This window comes from Vulpes vulpes, chromosome 15 (genome assembly GCF_048418805.1).
Source record: "Vulpes vulpes isolate BD-2025 chromosome 15, VulVul3, whole genome shotgun sequence".
NCBI classification, from domain to species: Eukaryota; Metazoa; Chordata; class Mammalia; order Carnivora; family Canidae; genus Vulpes; species Vulpes vulpes.
In genome coordinates this window covers 47,177,873-47,196,640 of record NC_132794.1, presented here as the reverse complement: position 1 = coordinate 47,196,640, position 18,768 = coordinate 47,177,873, and the positions used below count along the sequence as shown (strand labels likewise).

Genomic DNA, 18,768 nt, shown 5'->3' with positions numbered 1-18,768 from the left:
ATAGTAACCCTTAATGCATCCTCATTTACAGTAATAGAAGACTTTTGTATCAAAACAAAACTTCAAACCTGGTATTTTCTTTTTCTGAAAAAAGAAACTCATCAAAAATGTAGAAAGGCATACTGGGACCTATAAAAAAAGAGAACGGATTTATGCTTTTAAGAGTAAATGCCTATTCTTTAAGATATCATCATTTAGTATTTTGTACTGTTTGGAAGCAGAAAGGTAACCGGTTTTTTATAATGAACAATTTCAAAGATATAAAAGTAGAGATCATTTAATATCAGTTATCTAAACATGATGATTGTGTTTCATCTTTATTCCCCACCACTATCACTACTTTCAAACCCAACCCAACTTCAAATTATTTTAAAGCAAATCTAAGACACATCATTTCATTTGTAAATATTTCAGTATGTATTTATAAAAGAGAGAGGATCTTTCAAAAAAGCATAATCTTCAAAACATAACCATACCTATAGGATTAATAATTTCTGAATATCATATATCAATTACAAGATTCACCTTTTACCAAAATTATTTAGCAAGTTTGAATTGGGAATACAGATTCATATACTGTGACTGGTTGAAATACCTCCTAAACCATTTAGATTCTATAGGGTTTGTTGTTTTAGTTTTCTATTGAAGAAACTGGGTTGTTTGCCCCATAATGCTGGAATTTTTGCCAATTACATCCTCCTGTGTTGTTTAACTTGTTCCTCCAGGCTTTGTACTTTCTATAAATGGTGGTTAGAGTTAGAGGTTTAATCAGATTCTATTTAATTTATTTTAAACTATTAATAGGTAGATATTCATGTTTTTAGCACTTTTAACATATTTTTAAGTGAAGAGAGAATAAATGTGAGTATACATAGCTTTAGTTTTAAACATTTTTTTCCAAAAAAACATTTTTTTAGTTACTGGGTACTAGTAATAGGTTTAGCTCGGTATATACCACTAAGGTGGAAGATAATATTTGCTAGTTAATATAAATTTAAATTTTCATTTAAATTAAACATTTTAAAGCACTGAGAAATCTTACAAAAACCAAAAACACTCTTTTAAATGTCTCTATCTCAAATCATATGCTTATAACTGAATTCCATGATTCAAAGACACAGTATTATCTTAGTTCTCCTTTGTCTTCTTGTAACTACCTTTACATTAATTAAGAAAAGTATTTACCACATATTATATAATGTGTTTGTTTGGTAAGTTTTTCATGACATTGCCAAATACAGCTCACCTTTAGAATGAGGTTGTTCTTGCCAAATGTTTTCTGCAAGTGAAGTCTCCCTAGAAAGAAAGTTATTTTAAAATATGTCCTAAGTACCCACAAAAAGAATTATTTCTTAAAAGTCCAAGATGTTTTTACATTAAATATAATCTTCACTCTAAGATAAAGAAAATACTCAGGGATGCCTGGGTGGCTCAGCGGTTTGGCGCCCCTGCCTTCGGCCCAGGGCATGATCCTGGAGTCCTGGGATCGAGTCCCGCATTGGGCTGCCTGCATGGAGCCTGCTTCTCCCTCTGCCTGTGTCTCTGCCTCTCTCTCTCTGTGTCTCTCATGAATAAATAAGTAAAATCTTTAAAAAAAAAATAAAAGAAGAAGAAGAAGAAAATACTCTATCTAGTACAGGGGTGCCTGAGTAGCTCAGTTGGTTAAGTGTCTGCCTTTGGCTCAGGTCATGATCTCAGGGTCCTGGGAACAAGCCCTGAATCTAGAGCCTGTTTCTCCCTCTCCCCACTGCTTGTGCTCCCTCTTGCTATCTCATAAATAAGCAAGTAAGTAAATAAATAAATAAAATCTTTAACCAAAAAAAAAAAAAAAAAAAGAAAGAGAAAATATTCTAGTACTGTTGATCCAAATTCTTTAAGAAAATAGAATTTCAGTCATTAAAATTGTTATAGAAGTATACTTGATAATAGATGTTATAATATTAACAGTATAAGCAGATTACAAGATGGTAAACTCTCATTTTTATCAAATAAGACAAAAAATAGAACACATAAGGATATACTTATGTTAATAGCAATAATCTCTTGGTTGTAGACATGGGTGATTTTCTCTTTAAAAAATTATATTTGGGATCCCTGGGTGGCTCAGTGGTTTGGCGCCTGCCTTCCGCCTAGGACATGATCCTGAAGTCCTGGGATTGAGTCCCACATCGGGTTCCCTGCATGGAGCCTGCTTCTTTCTCCCTCTGCCTGTGTCTCTGCCTCTCTCTCTCTCTCTGTGTTTCTCATGAATAAATAAATGAAATCTTTAAAAAAAATAAAAATAAAAATAAATAATAAAAAATTATGTTTGAAGGATGCCTGGGTGGCTCAGTCAGTTAAGCATCCAACCAACTCTTGATCTCAGCTCAGGTCTTGATCTCAGGGTCATGAGTTCAAGCCCCGTGTTGGCTCCATGTTGGGTGTGGAGCTTACTTAAAAAAAAAATTTTTTTTTAATTTAAAAATTATATTTGAAAAAAACAACAACAACAACAAAAAAAAAAAACAAAAAAAAAAAAAACAAAAAAACAAAAAAAAACAAAAAAAATAAATAAATAAAAATTATATTTGAAAAAATAAAAATAAAAAAAATAAAAATTTTATTTGATTGTTTCTATAAGAAACATGTATTTTTTAAACGGAAAAAAGTCTTCCCTCATCAGCATCAGAGCTTGTGTTGTGACAGAGACTTGCAAACATTGTCTTGATATTAATAAAAGACTTCAAATCACTAGAGTCAAAGGTTGGTTCTAAATGCCCTTCTATAAGCAGCATCTCTTCTACCACTGTGGTCCTACCTGGCACAAGAGTTTACTGGAAGAACAGAACTGGATAGGGCCATTCCTGGTATTTCCTGAGACTCCGAGGCAATTTGTAGTTCAGCTGTCTCCTTTGTAGGCATCTTCTCTTCTTGCTATTTGCATTAAATAAACAAAATCGATGTGTCTCTTATGTCTAGAAAATTCTATTTTCAAGCTTTAGTTTTAAAATTACATTTATCATACTCTTCCCCTAGATACTCACTAATCACATAAAACCATATAAAATATCTATTCAATAATTTACATTACTAGTTTCTGTTGTATTCAATGGAGCAGTGCCAAGCATATACCAATTTCTTGGGTAACCCCATTTCAATGGAACATGACTAGAATAAAAAGCTGAAATCCAGAAGTTACAAAACAATAGCTTAGAGCCTAACTAAGAAGTCAATAAATTATATCACTTCTAGTGAGACAAGTTCCAATTGAGGTTATGGGACCCAGGAAATTTAACAAAAATCCCCTACCCATGGACAAGCAGAGCAGGACTGACTCCATTTTGTGCTGCACCCGCCTTGTGCCGACCTGCTTATTGCTTAGGGCCCTGCCCCGCCCTAGTCAAGCCTCAGGGCACACCCTAATCGGAAATCGGCTCAGTGATAGGTCAGTTCAAAAGGATACTTTAGGGTAAAATGTAATTCAATTGGCCACCTGCGTGTGGACCCGACATGACTGTGCAACTTTCTGCATATCCCATTGGTCACTGGTTCCTATAAAGCTGCTACCCCTCTTAGTTTCAGGGTCAAGTCCCTGCTCTGTTGTGTCGGGTATACTTGGACCCAAGTTCGAGCTTGTAAATAAGCCCTCGTGTGTTTGCATCGGTGTAGGCTCCTTGGTGGTTTCTCAAATTCGCAATCTTGGGCACAACAAGGTCACCTGTTAAGTTACTTTCCTGTTGGACTTTGTTGCTAATAGCTATGAAACTACCAGAAATCTGAACGGGGTTTTGGAGGACTTTTATCCTCTATGCTTTTATATTGTTTAAATTTGTTTCAGTAAGTGTAGTTTCCTGTATTAAAAAAAGAGAAATAGGGGCTCCTGGCTGGTGCAGTTGGTTAAACGTCTGACTCTTGGTTTTAGCTCAGGTCATGGTCTCAGGGTTGTGAGATTGAGCCCTATATGGGCTCTTGTTTCTCTTCTCCTTCACCCTCTGCCCCTCTCCCTGCTTGTGCATGCTCTCTCTAAAATAAATAAATACATCTTTTAAAAAAAGGAGAGGGGCGCCTGGGTGGCATGTGCTTAGGGCGTGATCCTGGGGTCCTGGGATTGAGTCCCACATCGGGCTCCCTGCAGGGAGCCTGCTTCTCCCTCTGCCCGTGTCTCTGCCTCTCTGTGTCTCTCATGAATAAATAAATAAAATCTCTCTTTAAAAATTTTTTTCTTTTAATTTTAAATTAAATTTAAATTTAATTTTTAAATTAAAAAAATTAAAAAAGAGGAGAAATTACCTTATCACCCATTCTTTCTCGCTGAGTAGTTTGAATTTCTTTTAGCTTCTTCTCCATCTCTTCAATCTGTTTCTGCATTTCTGCTCTCTTCTCTGCACTGGTCAGTAGCTCAGCTAGAAATGGTAAGGTTGGCTGATGCATTACTCCTCATAGCAATTTATTCTGTCAAAAACTGTCTTTGCAGCCCATGGCCTCAACAAACATGCTAATATTACAGATGAGAATAATATAAACAAAGCAAAGTCCTCTGCTTGAGCTCTAGGTCTCTATTCTTTTATTTATTTAGTCAATAAGAACCAGAATATCTATGATGTTCTACGCACAATTCAAAGCATTTACGTTTCAGTGGTGCATAATACAAAGTCCTTGGTCACGTGACACTAACATTCAATTTGGGACACACACATACACACACACACAAACACAAATTAATAAGAAAATCAGGGCAGCCCCGGTGGCCCAGTGGTTTAGTGCCACCTTCAGTCCAGGGCAAGATCCTGAAGACCTAGGATTGAGTCCCACGTCAGGGTCCCTGCATGGAGCCTGCTCCTCCCTCTGCCTGTGTCTCCACCTCTTTCTCTTTCTGGGTCTCTCATGAAAAAATAAATAAAATCTTCAAAAAAAAAAAAAAAAAAAAAAAAGAAAATCACTGTTAAAAATAAAATAAAATAAAATAGGTGATATAAGAAGGTGTGACTGAGTAGGATGGAGGTCAGGAGCTACTAAAGACCAGTAAGCAGGGAAGATCATTTTAAGAGAGTGAGGTTCATAAAGCTGTAACCTGAATGACAAGAAGCCAGTCATATAAAGATCTGGGGAAATAGGACACGTGGGTGGCTCAGTGGTTGAGCGTCTGCCTTCGGCTCAGGGCGTGTTCCTGGAATCCCGGGATTGAGTCCCACATTGGGCTTCCTGTAGGGAGCCTGCTTCTCCCTCTGCCTAGGTCTCTGCCTCTCTCTCTGTGTCTTTAAATAAATAAATAAATAAATAAATAAATAAAACAAATAAATAAAATCTTAAAAAAAAAAAAAGATCTGGGGAAAGATTCTAGGCCAAAGTTGGTGCAAAGGCCTTAATGCAGGAATAAGATCACTGTGTTAAAGGATTCCAGAGAAGGCTAGCATGATTATAGAATAGTAAGAGGGAGAAAAGTAAAAGATGAGGTTGGAGAAGTAGGCAGGAGCCAAGTCATGTATGGATAAGAGTTTGTACTGCATGGTAAGACAATGAGAAAACATTGAAGAATTTTAAGTAAAGTAATGATAGGACTTGGACTTTTTATAAAGATCATCTGCTAAAAAAAAAAAAAAGATCATCTGCTATCAGTAAAATGGACTGATAAGGCCAGACTGAAAGCAGAAAGTCTAACTGTAGTAGTCTACCTAAAGGATGGCGGTTTGGATTAATAATAAGAATGGTGATAAATGAAAGATTTGGGAATTTTTTTGGTAGTACAGTTGATAGGCTTATTCATTAGATGTAGGGGAATGGTACAGAAAGAGAGATCATAGATGATTTCATCGTTTTTTTTTTTTTTGGCTTAAACCAACTGGGTGCATGGTGTTCCCTTTTACTGAAATGGGGAGGCCTGTGGTATGTGTATGTGTTAGGGTGTAGCTTTTGGCAGAAATCAGTGAATCTGTTCTGGCTATGTTGAGTTTAAAACATCTATTGGAATAGCCAATAGATACAGGTAACTGAATATTAGCCTGGAATTCAGGTGAAATGTCAGAAATAGAGATACAAATTTGAGAGTTCTCAGCTTGTAAACAGTATTTAATCCATTACCTACTGATAGTTGTAGAAAGAAAAGATAATTGGAATATTCCAGGACTCTATCCTGGGCCTCAGGAAGAGGTCTTTGATGAAAATAGCATTGAAGGAGACTGAGAGGGAATACACACCAAGGAAAAAGCCAAGAGAAGCATTTCACAAACAAGTATTTCATCAATGATGTCAAATGAAGCCAAGACGTCAAAAAAGATCCAGACTGATAAATAGCCACTAGATTTGGCAAAAAGGAGATTTCTGGTGACCATGATCAGAGCTCCTTCACTGAAATGGAGGGAATGCTTGAGAAAATAATGGGTAGTGATGAAGATTACAATTCCCAAGAAATTTTGCTATGAACTAGATCAATACACATTACCTTCCCTTCGCGCTTTTAATTTCTTCCGGAAAACTTCAGCCCGGATCTCTTCAAAGGAGAACTCCCCCACTCCTGCATAAATCTTCTCCTTACAATACATCATCTTCTCTTTCTTCTCCTGAGACTCTTGCTGATGGCTCTGAACTCTTTGCAGGAGATCTCCTTCTTCCTTTCCAGGCTTTCTAGTGCTTAGAATATGGTTTATACTAGGTTCAATTTTACATGGTGTCCTAAAGAAGCAAAATAACTATTATTCATTATATGGGTCAAATGAATTATTTCTTACGTTTTGACAGAACACAGGGACAATGTCACTATTAAGACTATGTATAATTAAAAAAAAAGACTGTATAATTTATTTCAAAAAAAAGATTGAGAAAAGAGGGTAAAAAATAATTTACATGGATTATCAATAATTATGTTCTGAGTACTACTCTGTTATGATGAGAAAGGAAATTAGCCATAAGTTAGGGTCATCAGATAGCTTATATTCCTTATAGGTGAAATAAATCTGAATATCATGTTAATCAAACCTAGTATATGAAAATTAACCTATGTAATATAGCCCATTTTCTACTATTTATCACTAAAAACAATTAGGGTGAGGAGCTGATGATGTAAAGTTCAAGGTTCTCAGCTGAGGGGAAAGAGTGAGAGTGATAATACAGGTTTGAAAAGAGTGAAGCATGAAGTACTTCAACCAAAATAAGGCAGATATTCTCAATCCTGGCTATGGACAGAATCACTTATGTATCTTTTCTATTATTTTTTTTTAAATTTTATTTATTTATTTCTTTATTTGGCAGAGAGAGAGAGAGAGAGCACAAGCATGAGGAGCAGCAGAGGGAGGAGTACTGGGCTTCCTGCTGAGCAGGGAGGCTTGACCCCAGGACTCTGGGATCGTGACCTGAGCCAAAGGCAGATGCTTAACCAACTGAGCCACCCAGGAGCCCCTATCTTGTATTTTCTTATGTGCCTTTTTACAACTCAAGATATCTGGTCCCAGGGCACCTGGTTTATTCAGTTAAGCATCTGATTCTTGATTTCAGCTCAGGTCATGATCTCAGGATCCTGAGATGGAGACCCACATCTGGCTCCACACTCAGTGTGGAGTCTGCTTGAGATTCTCTCTCTCTCATTCTCTCCCTCTGCCTCGCTGCTTACTCGTATTCTCTCTAAACAAACAAATAAAAATAAATAGAAAAACAAATATATAAAATCTTAAAAAAAAAAAAAAAAGACATTTGGTCACTACCCCAGATCCACTAAATCAGAACCTTTAATGATAGGGTTCAAGCATCTACATACTTAAAAGGCTTCTTCAACTTGTTCAGCCTGATAAAGGATATCTACAAAAATGCCACACAAACATTATACTTAATGATGAAAGACTGAATGTTTCTCTCCTAAGATCAGGAACAAGATAAGAATGTCCATTCTTGCCACTTCTATTCAAAACTGTACCGGAATTTCCAGCCAGGGCAATTAGGAAAAAAAAAGAAATAAAGCATAAATTAAAGAAGAAACAAACCATCCAGGTGGGAAAAGATCTCTATTTGCAGATAACATTATCTTATATATAGAAAATCCTAAGAATCTATAAAAACTATTAGGGCAAATAGTTCACCGAAGAAGTACAATAGGAAATCAATATATAAAAATCAATTGTATTTGATACACTTGAAATGAATAATCTGAAAAGGAAATTAGGAAAACATTTCTATTTACAGTAGCACCAAAAAGAATCAAGTACTTCAGAATAAAATTTTGAAAAAGAAGTATGGACAGACACCAAAGAAGATATACAGAAGGCAAATAAGCATATAAAAGATACTCAATATCATATGTTATCAAGAAATTACAAATTAAAACAAGGAGATACCACCACACAACTATTAGAATGTTAAAATCTAAAATATTGACAACACCAAATGTTGACAAGGATGTGGAGGTATGAATGAATGCAAAATGGTACAGCCACCTTGGAATAGAGTTTGGCACTTTCTCACAAAGCTAAACTTAGTTTTACAATAAAATCCAGCTACATGAGTTGAAAACTTATGTCCACATAAAGCCCTGTACACAAGTGTTTATAGCAACTTTATTCATAATTGCCAAAATTGGAAGCAACCAAGATGTTCTCCCATAAATAAACATCTACACAATGAAATATCATTCAGTACTAAAAATAAATGAGCTATCAAGCCACAAAAAGACACAAAGAAACCTTGAATGCATATTACTAAGAAAAGCTAGTCTGAAAAGCTTGCTTACTGTTTATTTCCAACTATAGGACTTCTGGAGAAGGTAGAACTCTAAAGACAATATAAAGATCGGTGGTTGCCAGGGATTCGAGGAAAGGATAAAGGAACAGGTGGAACAGAAGAAAGTTTTAGGGCACTGAAACTATTTTACGTGACACTGTAATGATGGACACATGAAAAACGGATAGAACTATAAAACCCTAATGTAAATTATGAACATGGGTTAATAACGTATCAATATTGGTATATCAATTACAACAAATGAACCACATTGATGCAAGATGTTAATAGGGAGAACTGTATACAGGGCTGGGGAGGAGGAAGTATATGGGAACGCTCTGTACTTTCTGTACAATTTTTCTATAAACCTAAAATAGCTTAAAAAATAACATCTCATTTTTTTTAAGTGCAAAACTTGTATTCTGAAAACTATGAAACACTGTTGAAAGAAATTAAAGAAGATACAAATAAAAGATATTCTATGTCCATGGATCAGAGATGGCATTATTTATTCAATTGATCAACAAATTCAGAGCACAATCTGTAACACAATCCTAGCTGGTTATTTTGCAGAAATAACCAAGATGATCCTAAAATTCAGATGGAATTGCATAGGGACCAGAATGGTCAAAACAATCTTTAAAAAGAAGAACCAAGATGGGAGACTCTAACTTCTAGATTTCAAAAGTTGCAACAAATCTACAGTAATCAAGGATATGGCATTAGGATACACATATAGATCAAGAGAAAAGAAAAGTCTCAAAGTTAAATGCATACATTATGGTGGTCAGTTGATTTTTAACAAGAACACCAAGACCATTTGGGGCACCTGGTGGCTTAGTCAGTTAAGTGTCTGATTCTTGATTTTGGCTCAGGTCATGATCATGGGGTTGTGAGACTGGGGCTCACATCAGGCTCTGCACTGGGCACAGGCCTGCTTGAGATTCTCTCTCTCTTGCTCTGCCTGTCCCCATTCCCTCTCTGAAAAAAAAATAAAGAAAGAAAAAGGAGTATCAAGATCATCTAATGAGGAAAGAAGTTTTTCCCAACAACTGGATATCCACATGCAGAAGAATGAAGTTGGACTCCTTCCTTATGTCATACGCAAAACATTAGCTAAGAATGGATCACAGACATAAATGTAAGAGCTAAGAGCTAGGACTATAAAGCTTTCAGAAGAAAACACAGGAGTAAATCTTCATGATCTTGGGTTAGGCAAAGCCTTCTTGGATATAACACCAAAAATATAAGAAACAAAAGAAAAAATATATATAAATTGCACTTCATCAAAATTTTTAAACCTTTTGGGGTTCAAGAGACAACATCAAGAAAGTGAAAAGAAAAACAAAGAAAGTGAAAAGACAACTGACAGAATGGGAAAAAATCTGCAAATCATATATCTGATAAGGAACTTGTACTCAGAATATATAAATTCTTACAACTCAAAAATAAAAAGATAGGGGTGCCTGGGTGACTCAGTGGGTTGGGCAATTGACTCAATTTCAGCTAAGGTTGTGATCTCAGGGTCATGGGATCAAGCCCCGTGACAGCCTCAGATGTCAGCACAGAATCCACTTGAAATTTTCTCCTTCTTCCTCCCTCAGCCTCTCTCTCCACTCATGCTCACACTCTCTCTCAAATAAACAAATAAAATCTTTTAAAAAATAGACAAATAGTCCAATTGAAAAACAGGCAAAAGATTTGAATAGGCAATTCTCCAAAGACATACAAATGGCCAATAAGCCCATGAAAAGATGTTCAATATCATTCATCATTAAAAAAAGGCAAACGCAAACCATAATGAGATACCACCTCACACCCACTAGGATGGCAATAACCAAAAAACCAAAACCAAAAGAAAGTGAATAATAATAAGTGTTGGTGAGGATGTAGAGAAACTGGAGCCCTCATTCATTATGGCAAATTGGGACGGAAAATGGTGCAGCCTCTGTGGAAAACAGTGTTACAGTTCCTGAAAATGTTAAACATGGAGTTACTTAATGACTCAGCAATTCCCTTCCTAGGTATATACCCATAGGAAATGAAAACATATGTCCACCAAAAAACAAAACAAAACAAAAAAAACCCCCCAAAAACCCAAACCCATATACAAATGTTCACAGAAGCGTTATTCAAAATTAGCCAAAAAGTAAAAACAACCCAAACATCCAAAGGGTAGCTGCTCTTGGTAAGTTCAGGAACTTGCAAACGGTCTGGTTTGACTATATGCAGGGAAGGAAATTGGAGATGTTAGCAGAGGCCAAATAAAGAACGGTTTTATAACTTAAGGAGTTTTGGTTTCATCCCAAAGGTTACACGGAGCTGTCAAGGAATTCTGATCAGGAAAATGAAACAATGAGATTTGCAATGTAGACTTGTGACAGCATAAAGAATGAAAGGGATAAATAATACAAGAAGTAGAAAGATTTTTTTTTTTTTTTTGTAAGAAGTAGAAAGATTAGGCAGGTTGTATTAATCCCAGCAAAGAACGATGGAGACACAGAAATCATAAAGAAGACTGTTAAATCTATATAAGAATAAGAAATATATTTGTAATGGTTACCACTAAACAAGATCAAAATCAAGTAACAAATTAGGGAGAAAAATCTGCAACTCTTATTACAGATTTTAGCTGATTATCTTAACCTGTGAAGAGCTCCTGGAACATATCATTAAGAAAAACAAACAAGGCATGCCTGGGTGGCTCAGTCAGTTAAGCATCTGCCTTCCGTTCAGGTCATGACCCCAGTGTCCTGGAATCGAGAGCCATGTCAGGCTCCCTGCTCAGTAGGGAGCCTGCTATTCCCTCTCCCCTCTGCTTCAGCTCTCTCTGGCTATCTCTCTCACTCTCAAAAATAAACAAAATCTTAAAAAAAAAAAAAAAAAGGAAAAATATAAACTAAAGAAAAATGTTCCAGAGAGGTCAAATAAGACAGTCATGAAGAAGACTTTATTTTTTTAAAGAATTAATTTATTTGAGAGACAGAATGAGAGGAGAGAGCATTAACAGGGGGAGGGAGAAGGAGAAGCAAACTCCCTGTTGAGCAGGGAGCCTGATGCAGGGCTCCATCCCAGGACCCCAGGATCATGACCTGAGCAGAAGGCAGATGCTTAACTAACTGAGCCACCTAGGTGCCCTGAAGAAGAGTTTATTTAAATAAAAATAAAATTCAACATTTTCTATACCATATTTATTTTGACAGAGTTGAATCTACAAGTGATTTGAAACACTAAAAAATTAAACATCCACAAATGTGTGCTGTCAATTTCTTCAGGTAATCCCTTGTACAGGTTCATAGGATTTTCTTCTTTTCTTTCCGTGTTTTTAAAAGATTTATTCATCTGTTTGAGAGAGAAAGAGAGCATTGTGGAGAGGGGCAGAGGGAGAGGAAGAATCTCAAGTAAACTGTGCTCAGCTGATCTCATGACCCTGATACTAGCCAGGTACCTCTCCTTGGATTTTCTTAATAATAGCCTCCCTTGTATTGAGCTTTTGTTAGGCAGAATTTTTTGCTACAAATCTTATTTTTGCATTCCCATAGTACCTAGCATATAGTGATGAGGGGTTATAGGTTAGTTATGAGAAAACTCTGGCACTAGGACACAGAATCTGACCCTAGTTATATGCTCTGCACTGCTATGTATTAGACTAAATCTCACACTGCCTGATGATCTAAGTACCACCTATCATTCTTTTTCTTATAAAACAAATACTGAGGATTAGGAAGAAAAAGACATCCAGAAGGAAAGAGCAGTGTAAGAGGAAAAACTATCATAATTTCTAATTACTGTCAATAACAAAGGTAGAACAGGGTACCTGGGTGGCTCCGTCTGTTAAGCATCTGCCTTTGGCTCAGGTCATGGTCCTGGGGTCCTGGCAGCCAGCTCCACATCAGGCTCCCTGCTCACCAGGGAGTCTGCTTCTCCTTCTCCCTCTGCCCCTCCCCTACTGCTCATGCTCTCTCTCTTGTGCTCTCTGTATCTCTCTCTCAAATAAATAAAATCTTAAAAAAAATAATAATAAAGGTAGACATTTCACTCAAATCAAAGTGATTATCTTTGACTATAGCAATGTAAATATAAACCTATGAAGTTTATGCCTTAATAGGAATATTACCAAATGGTCTTTCAGCCCTAACCTAAAATACTCTAAAGAACACAGACATTAAAAAACCACAATTTGGTTACTTTCATTCCCATAAAGAAGAAAATGCCTTTGGGAACCAGGATAGGTGTCTTTGCATACTCTTAATAATTCCCACCTCAGAATATCAGGAAATCAAACTCACATAACTGGCTGTTGTGCAGTTTCTTCAACATATGGAGTAAAACTGGGAAGCAGAGAGGGTACAGTGGTCACAGAAGCTGTACCACCATGAGGCTGGCAATGAAGAAGAAAATGAAAATTACCACAGTTATATATTCTGACACAATCTATGAAGACCATGCCTAATCATTCAGGAAGAATGAAAAGAGATACTAAAAATACTCCTCTACTCTAAATCTGAGGTCTTTGTTAAGTCGGCAAGAAGACTGCATCTAAGAGTCCTTACCCGGTATTCCAAAGGCCTGCCTGTGTTCCAAGGGCCTGCCTGCAGCTCATTTTCTTTGGCTCTGGACACAGGGGGTGCTATCCATGGCTGAACTGTAGGCTTAAATAACTCTGCTCCAGAAGCCTCATCAGTATTTTCATCAAAAATAGTAATTCTAGAATTACTTTGCATCTGTTGAGGAACTGGATTTTGGAGTCTTCTGTTCTGGTTTGAAGCTAGGAGAAAAATATTAAAACTTTATGTAAAATCTGTAATTATCAGGACGCCTGGGTGGCTCAGCGGTTGGCATCTGCCTTTGGCTCAGGGTTTGATTCCCAGAGTCCTGGGATCAAGTCCTACATTGGGCTTCCCACATAGAGCCTGCTTCTCCCTCTGCCTGTGTCTCTGCCTCTCTCTGTGTCTCTCATGAATAAATAAATAAAATCTTTTAAAAAAAAAGCTTTAATTAACAACTGAGATGCCAGATAAGGTATATCTAACTTTTCCTAAAATCAAGGAAATTACTCATACTACCATAGAAACAGAGATTTTTTTTAAGTAATAGTTTAAAAACCTCACATGAATCAAATTAGTAACTTTTTAATCCATTCTGTTTGTTACTTATACTCTCCCTCCTTTCCCTCACCTCCAATCTTGTACTTATAGATGTTAAAAAAAATGTTCTACATCTTCCTTCAGTCATCATTCTAACATTGTCTAGCTTTCTCAGAGACTACACTAACCTAAATCTTCATTTGTCAATTTAAAATTTTTCTTTTAATGGAAATCACCTGAAATGTGCTGAATCTAAAGAAGACAGATCAGTTCATTTATTAGGGGTGTTCTCTGTAGTAGGGCTCCTTACTACAATCAAGCTTCATTATGATTTGGATGAAATATTCTTTAGGTCTATATGCTCTTTATACCCTAATTCTAGGATCTGCAAGTAACATTTTGTGTGTGTTTTTTTTAAAGATTTTTATTTATTTAAATAAATAAAAATCAGAGGCAGAGGGAGAAGCAGGCTCCACACAGGGAGCCCGATGTGGGACTCGATCCCAGGTCTCCAGGATCACACCCTGGGCTGAAGGCGGTGCTAAACTGCTGAGCCACCCGGGCTGCCCAACATTTTGAATACTAGTAAGTTGATAACATAAAAGGAATAAGAAATTGTTTAAAATTCTGGTTTGTATGTCTAACTGCTATAAATATAGTTAGTAAAAGCTTATTGCTCTCTGTACTTTCTGTTCAATCTTGCTCTGAACCTAAAACTTCCCTAAACATAGTAAATTTAAAAAGAATTTTTAAAAAATTGCTTATCATTGATCATCTTTAGGTATACAGAGTCTAATTTCTGACACCAAAAAGCTGAAGATCACATTAATATATTCTCTCAGGCTTTGGTACATGTAAGCTTTACTTTGACAATATGAAGCTATATTATTGCATATCTTTCGACTAACAACTCAAACTCTTGATGTTTCCTATATATTAAGCTTTTCTTAATTAAGACACAAAATTGCTGACATCTTTTGCTTTTACTGCATACTGTAACCTCAGCTCTCTGAAGACTTCTTTCTTTTTGCTACCTAATATTCAGAAAACTAGGAAAAAAAAAAAAAAGAAAACTAGGACAGTGTCCACATATATATTTATACATTATCTCTACATAATTTGCCTACCACCTGAGACTAAGAGCTTCCCATAGTAACACTTAACAAACTTACCCTTGAGAGCACCTCCTACACGGCTGATTGGAGCTCTTGCTGTCTTTTTCCCTTTGCTTTTTAGTTCAGCCAGTGTGCTTCTCTGGGGTACAGAAGGTCCAGAAACTTCCTCCTCCTCTTCTTTCTCAAGTGCCATCACAGTTTGCCGGGACACTCGAGCTTGGAATTGTCTAACAGTAAGAGAAAGGACAATCAACTTTTGGGGAGATGAACACTACTCACTAGAAACAAAATTTCTAATTTGTTAAAACAAGGTAGAGGAAATATAGAGAAATAGCCCAAAGAAAGTGTTTATTCTCTCAGGAATAAAGAAAGCTACTTTGACATCAGAGAAAGTTTGGAATAGGATGACTCTTCTTCCTTAACAGTCCATGTTTGACCAATTAGCATAGTCTGAAGAGCACCACTAGGCTGATCTGAGGATCAGATCAGGGTGACTAAGAATTTATTAAGATTAGAGTTTCCCATCAATTTTTTAAACTTACAAAATAATTGAAAGAGTAAATGAGCACCCGTATATTTTTTCACCTAGATTCACCAACTGTTAATGTCTTGCCATATCTATTTTATTACTGTGTCTCTTGTTCTCTCTATGCATTTTGCTCACCCTCATATCATTTTTTCCCAAACCATATGAAATGAAGCTGTATCCCACATGACATTTTACTTTAGCAAAGCTGGCAAGAGTTTAAAGATTAAACTTCCTGTGCTGCTACCAAAGCTTCACATATTATCAAAAGGGTAAAAAACCAGAATAAACTGCAAGTGCTAGCCAAGACGGAGCAAGCCCACGATAGCCTCTTTCTCACTGGTAAAATGAAAAACTCTAAACAAAATACCAAAAAAGCAACTGAGGCCTCTGAAAAGTAAACAAAAGCAAGTGGACTGTAGAGAGGAGTCAAACTTGAAGAAACAACCCACACAGGGTTGTTTCCTGTTTTTTTTTTTTTCTTCTCTTTTCTCTTGTGGTTTTAAATTGTTGCAGTGATGGTGTGGGAAGCTAAAACCTCATCTTTCTGGCCAAAGTACTGGGAAAAGGGGACTCTGAGGGCCAATGAATGTGGGAGAGATACTGGAGAAGATGAGCTGAAGAAGGGGATCTCCTACTTCTCTACATGAATTGGCACAAGTCCTGGACTCACTCCTAAGCTATGCACTCAGAGGGCAGGTCCAAAGCAGCACAGAAAAGGCTTTGAGAACTAAACTATGATATAAACTATTGCCCAAGTCATAGACTAACCCTTGAGCAGCCTACACATGGGATAGACCCAAAGGTCTTGAAAACTGAACTGCTGTTGGAACCACTATCCACATGAGAAAGAACTTGTGATATCTGAAGGTCAGTTGCCTACTAAGACAAAAATATCAACATTCCCTAGAGAATATCAACCAACAGAACTCAGAGTCTAATAACATAGTATCAAGATAAATGTCCAGGATATAATCCAAAATTTCATGACAGACAAAGAACCAGGAGAACATCATCAGTTCTCAAAGAAAAAGGTAATCAACACATATCAATATCAAGATGACCTAGGTATTGGGAATTTTCAGACAGAGATTTAAAAGTAGGTATTATAATGACACTCCAAGAGATAAAGGTAAAAATATGTGAAATGAATACAAAGACAGAAGTTCTCAGCAGAGACACAAAAACTATAAGAAAGAATCAAATGGAAAACAGACCTGAAAAACACATTATCTGAAATAAAAAATTTACTGGATGAACTCACCATCAGAATAGAGATGGCTAAGGAAAAAGTAAATTAACCTGAAGACAAATCAACAAAACTACTCTGAAGAACAGAAAGAAGAAAGGTTAAAAAATTTAAAACAAAAACAAAAGAATAAAAAGGAGCTTCAGGGACCTATGGAACAATATCAAAAGGTCTAACATATGTGTAACTCAAGTCCCAGAAAAAAGAGATAAAAGTGCAGAAATTAATGGCTGAAAACATCTCAAATTTTGTGAAAGGTATAAATTTACATATTCAAAAAGCTCAGTAATCCATTTGCTCATTTAAGCAAATGGCTTAAATGCAAAGGTAATCACACCTAGGCACATCATAATAAACTTCTGAATATCAATGTTAATGAAAAAAATGTTAACTGCACCCAGAGAAAATCAACACATTACATACAGAGATGGAAGGAACCATTCTCACAGAAATCATGATTCCAGAAGACAGTGCAACAACATCTTTAAAGTACTGAAAGAAAATAACCATTGACCCAGGATTCTACATCCAGTTAAAATATCTTTCAGGAATGAGGATGAAATGAAAACATTCTTGGATAAAGAAAAAAACAAGGGAATTTATTAGCCATATGCTCCCTCTAAATGAATGGCTAAACAAACCTCTTTAGGTTCAAGGGAAACTATACTAGAGGAGAAATGGAGGAGACCATTTTCCTTCAAAGTTCTCTAAAATATGTAAGGCTGAAAAAAAATATGTAAGGCTGATTTATAACATTGTCTGGTGGGGTTTTCAATGTATGTAGATGTAATACATATCACAAGTATACCAAAAAAATAGGGAAGATCAAGGGATCTATATGGTTATAAAGCTTCTATATTTTACTCAAAGTGGTGAAATATCAACTCTAAGTAGACTGTGAAACAGTCTGTTATAAACAGGTCTGTTTATAATATGCCCTAGGCAACAACTAAAAAAAATAGTAACAGACAAAAAAATCCAATAAATTAAATTAAAATGAATTACTATAGAATATTCAGAAAATCCAAAAGAAGGCAGGAAAGGGACAACAGAGAAACAAAAGATAAAGAACAAATTGAAAATAAATTAGGAAAAAAAAAAAAAAGAAAAGAAATTAGAAAATAACAGATCTAAATCCAGGACAATCAATAAAGTAAATGTTCTAAATACACCATTTAAAAACAGATACTGTGAGAGCTGAGGAAAAAACAAGATCCAACTATTTGCTGTGTATAAGAAACTCACTTTAAATATGAAGACATAGACAGGATAAAAATGAAAGAAAATCCATACAAAAGTCTGTATCATGAATGTTTGCAGCAGCATTATTTCACAATAGCCAAAAAATGGGCACAACCTAAGTGCTCATTAATTGATGAATAGATAAACAAAATGTGGCATATCCATAGAATGGCATATTATTGAGCAACAGAAAGGAATGAAACACTAATATATGACACAACTATATTCATCAATGATGAACATACTTGAATGAACCTTTGAAATAGTATGCTAAGTGAAAGAAGCCAGTCACAAAAGACCACATAAGGTAGGATTCCATTCATGTGCAAAGCCCAGAATAGGCAAATCTAGAAAGAGAAAGTAGGTAAGTGGTTGCCTGGAAGTGGGTGAGTAGGAATGACTGCTAATGAATATGGGGTTCATTTTGGGTGTTAAATATGCTCCAAAATTAGATCGTGGTGATGGTCACACAACTCTAAAACCGTTTAAAAATTTTTTTAAAAAAGGAAAAAGATATATCATATACACAAAAGAAAGCCAGAGTGGCTGTATTAATATCAGACCTAGAAGATTTCAAATGTGTATGAACAGGTATAAAGATGACATTATATAATGATAAGGATCAATTCTAAATGTGTATGCTTCAGAACTTCAAAATATATAAAGCAAAACAAAAGGGACTTAGAAAAGAAATAGACAAATTCATAATAAACAGGACTTGAAAATTCCTCCCTCAGTAACTGATAGAATAAGTACACAGAAAATCAGCAAGGAAACAGAAGACCAGAACAGACTACCCATCAAATTGACCTAAATAACATTTAAAAAAACATTCCACCCCTAAGCAACAGAAAATACATCAAGTGT

The 18,768-nt window shown here is 35.9% G+C and overlaps 1 protein-coding gene across 2 annotated transcripts in view; it reads right to left on the bottom strand.

Annotated features, from left to right (window-relative positions):
• The window catches only part of BUB1B (BUB1 mitotic checkpoint serine/threonine kinase B), a 46,837-nt gene that overhangs the window by 14,520 nt on the left and 13,549 nt on the right, over positions 1-18,768 (bottom strand). For both annotated transcript variants that reach the window (XM_025998456.2, XM_072738241.1), the window contains exons 6-13: positions 14,942-15,111; positions 13,236-13,450; positions 12,972-13,063; positions 6,419-6,648; positions 4,270-4,382; positions 2,798-2,913; positions 1,247-1,296; positions 69-129 (exon numbers count right to left, since the gene is read on the bottom strand). In XM_025998456.2, the coding sequence (XP_025854241.1) occupies positions 69-129; positions 1,247-1,296; positions 2,798-2,913; positions 4,270-4,382; positions 6,419-6,648; positions 12,972-13,063; positions 13,236-13,450; positions 14,942-15,111 (1,047 nt within the window). The remainder of the gene's footprint in view (positions 1-68; positions 130-1,246; positions 1,297-2,797; positions 2,914-4,269; positions 4,383-6,418; positions 6,649-12,971; positions 13,064-13,235; positions 13,451-14,941; positions 15,112-18,768) is intronic.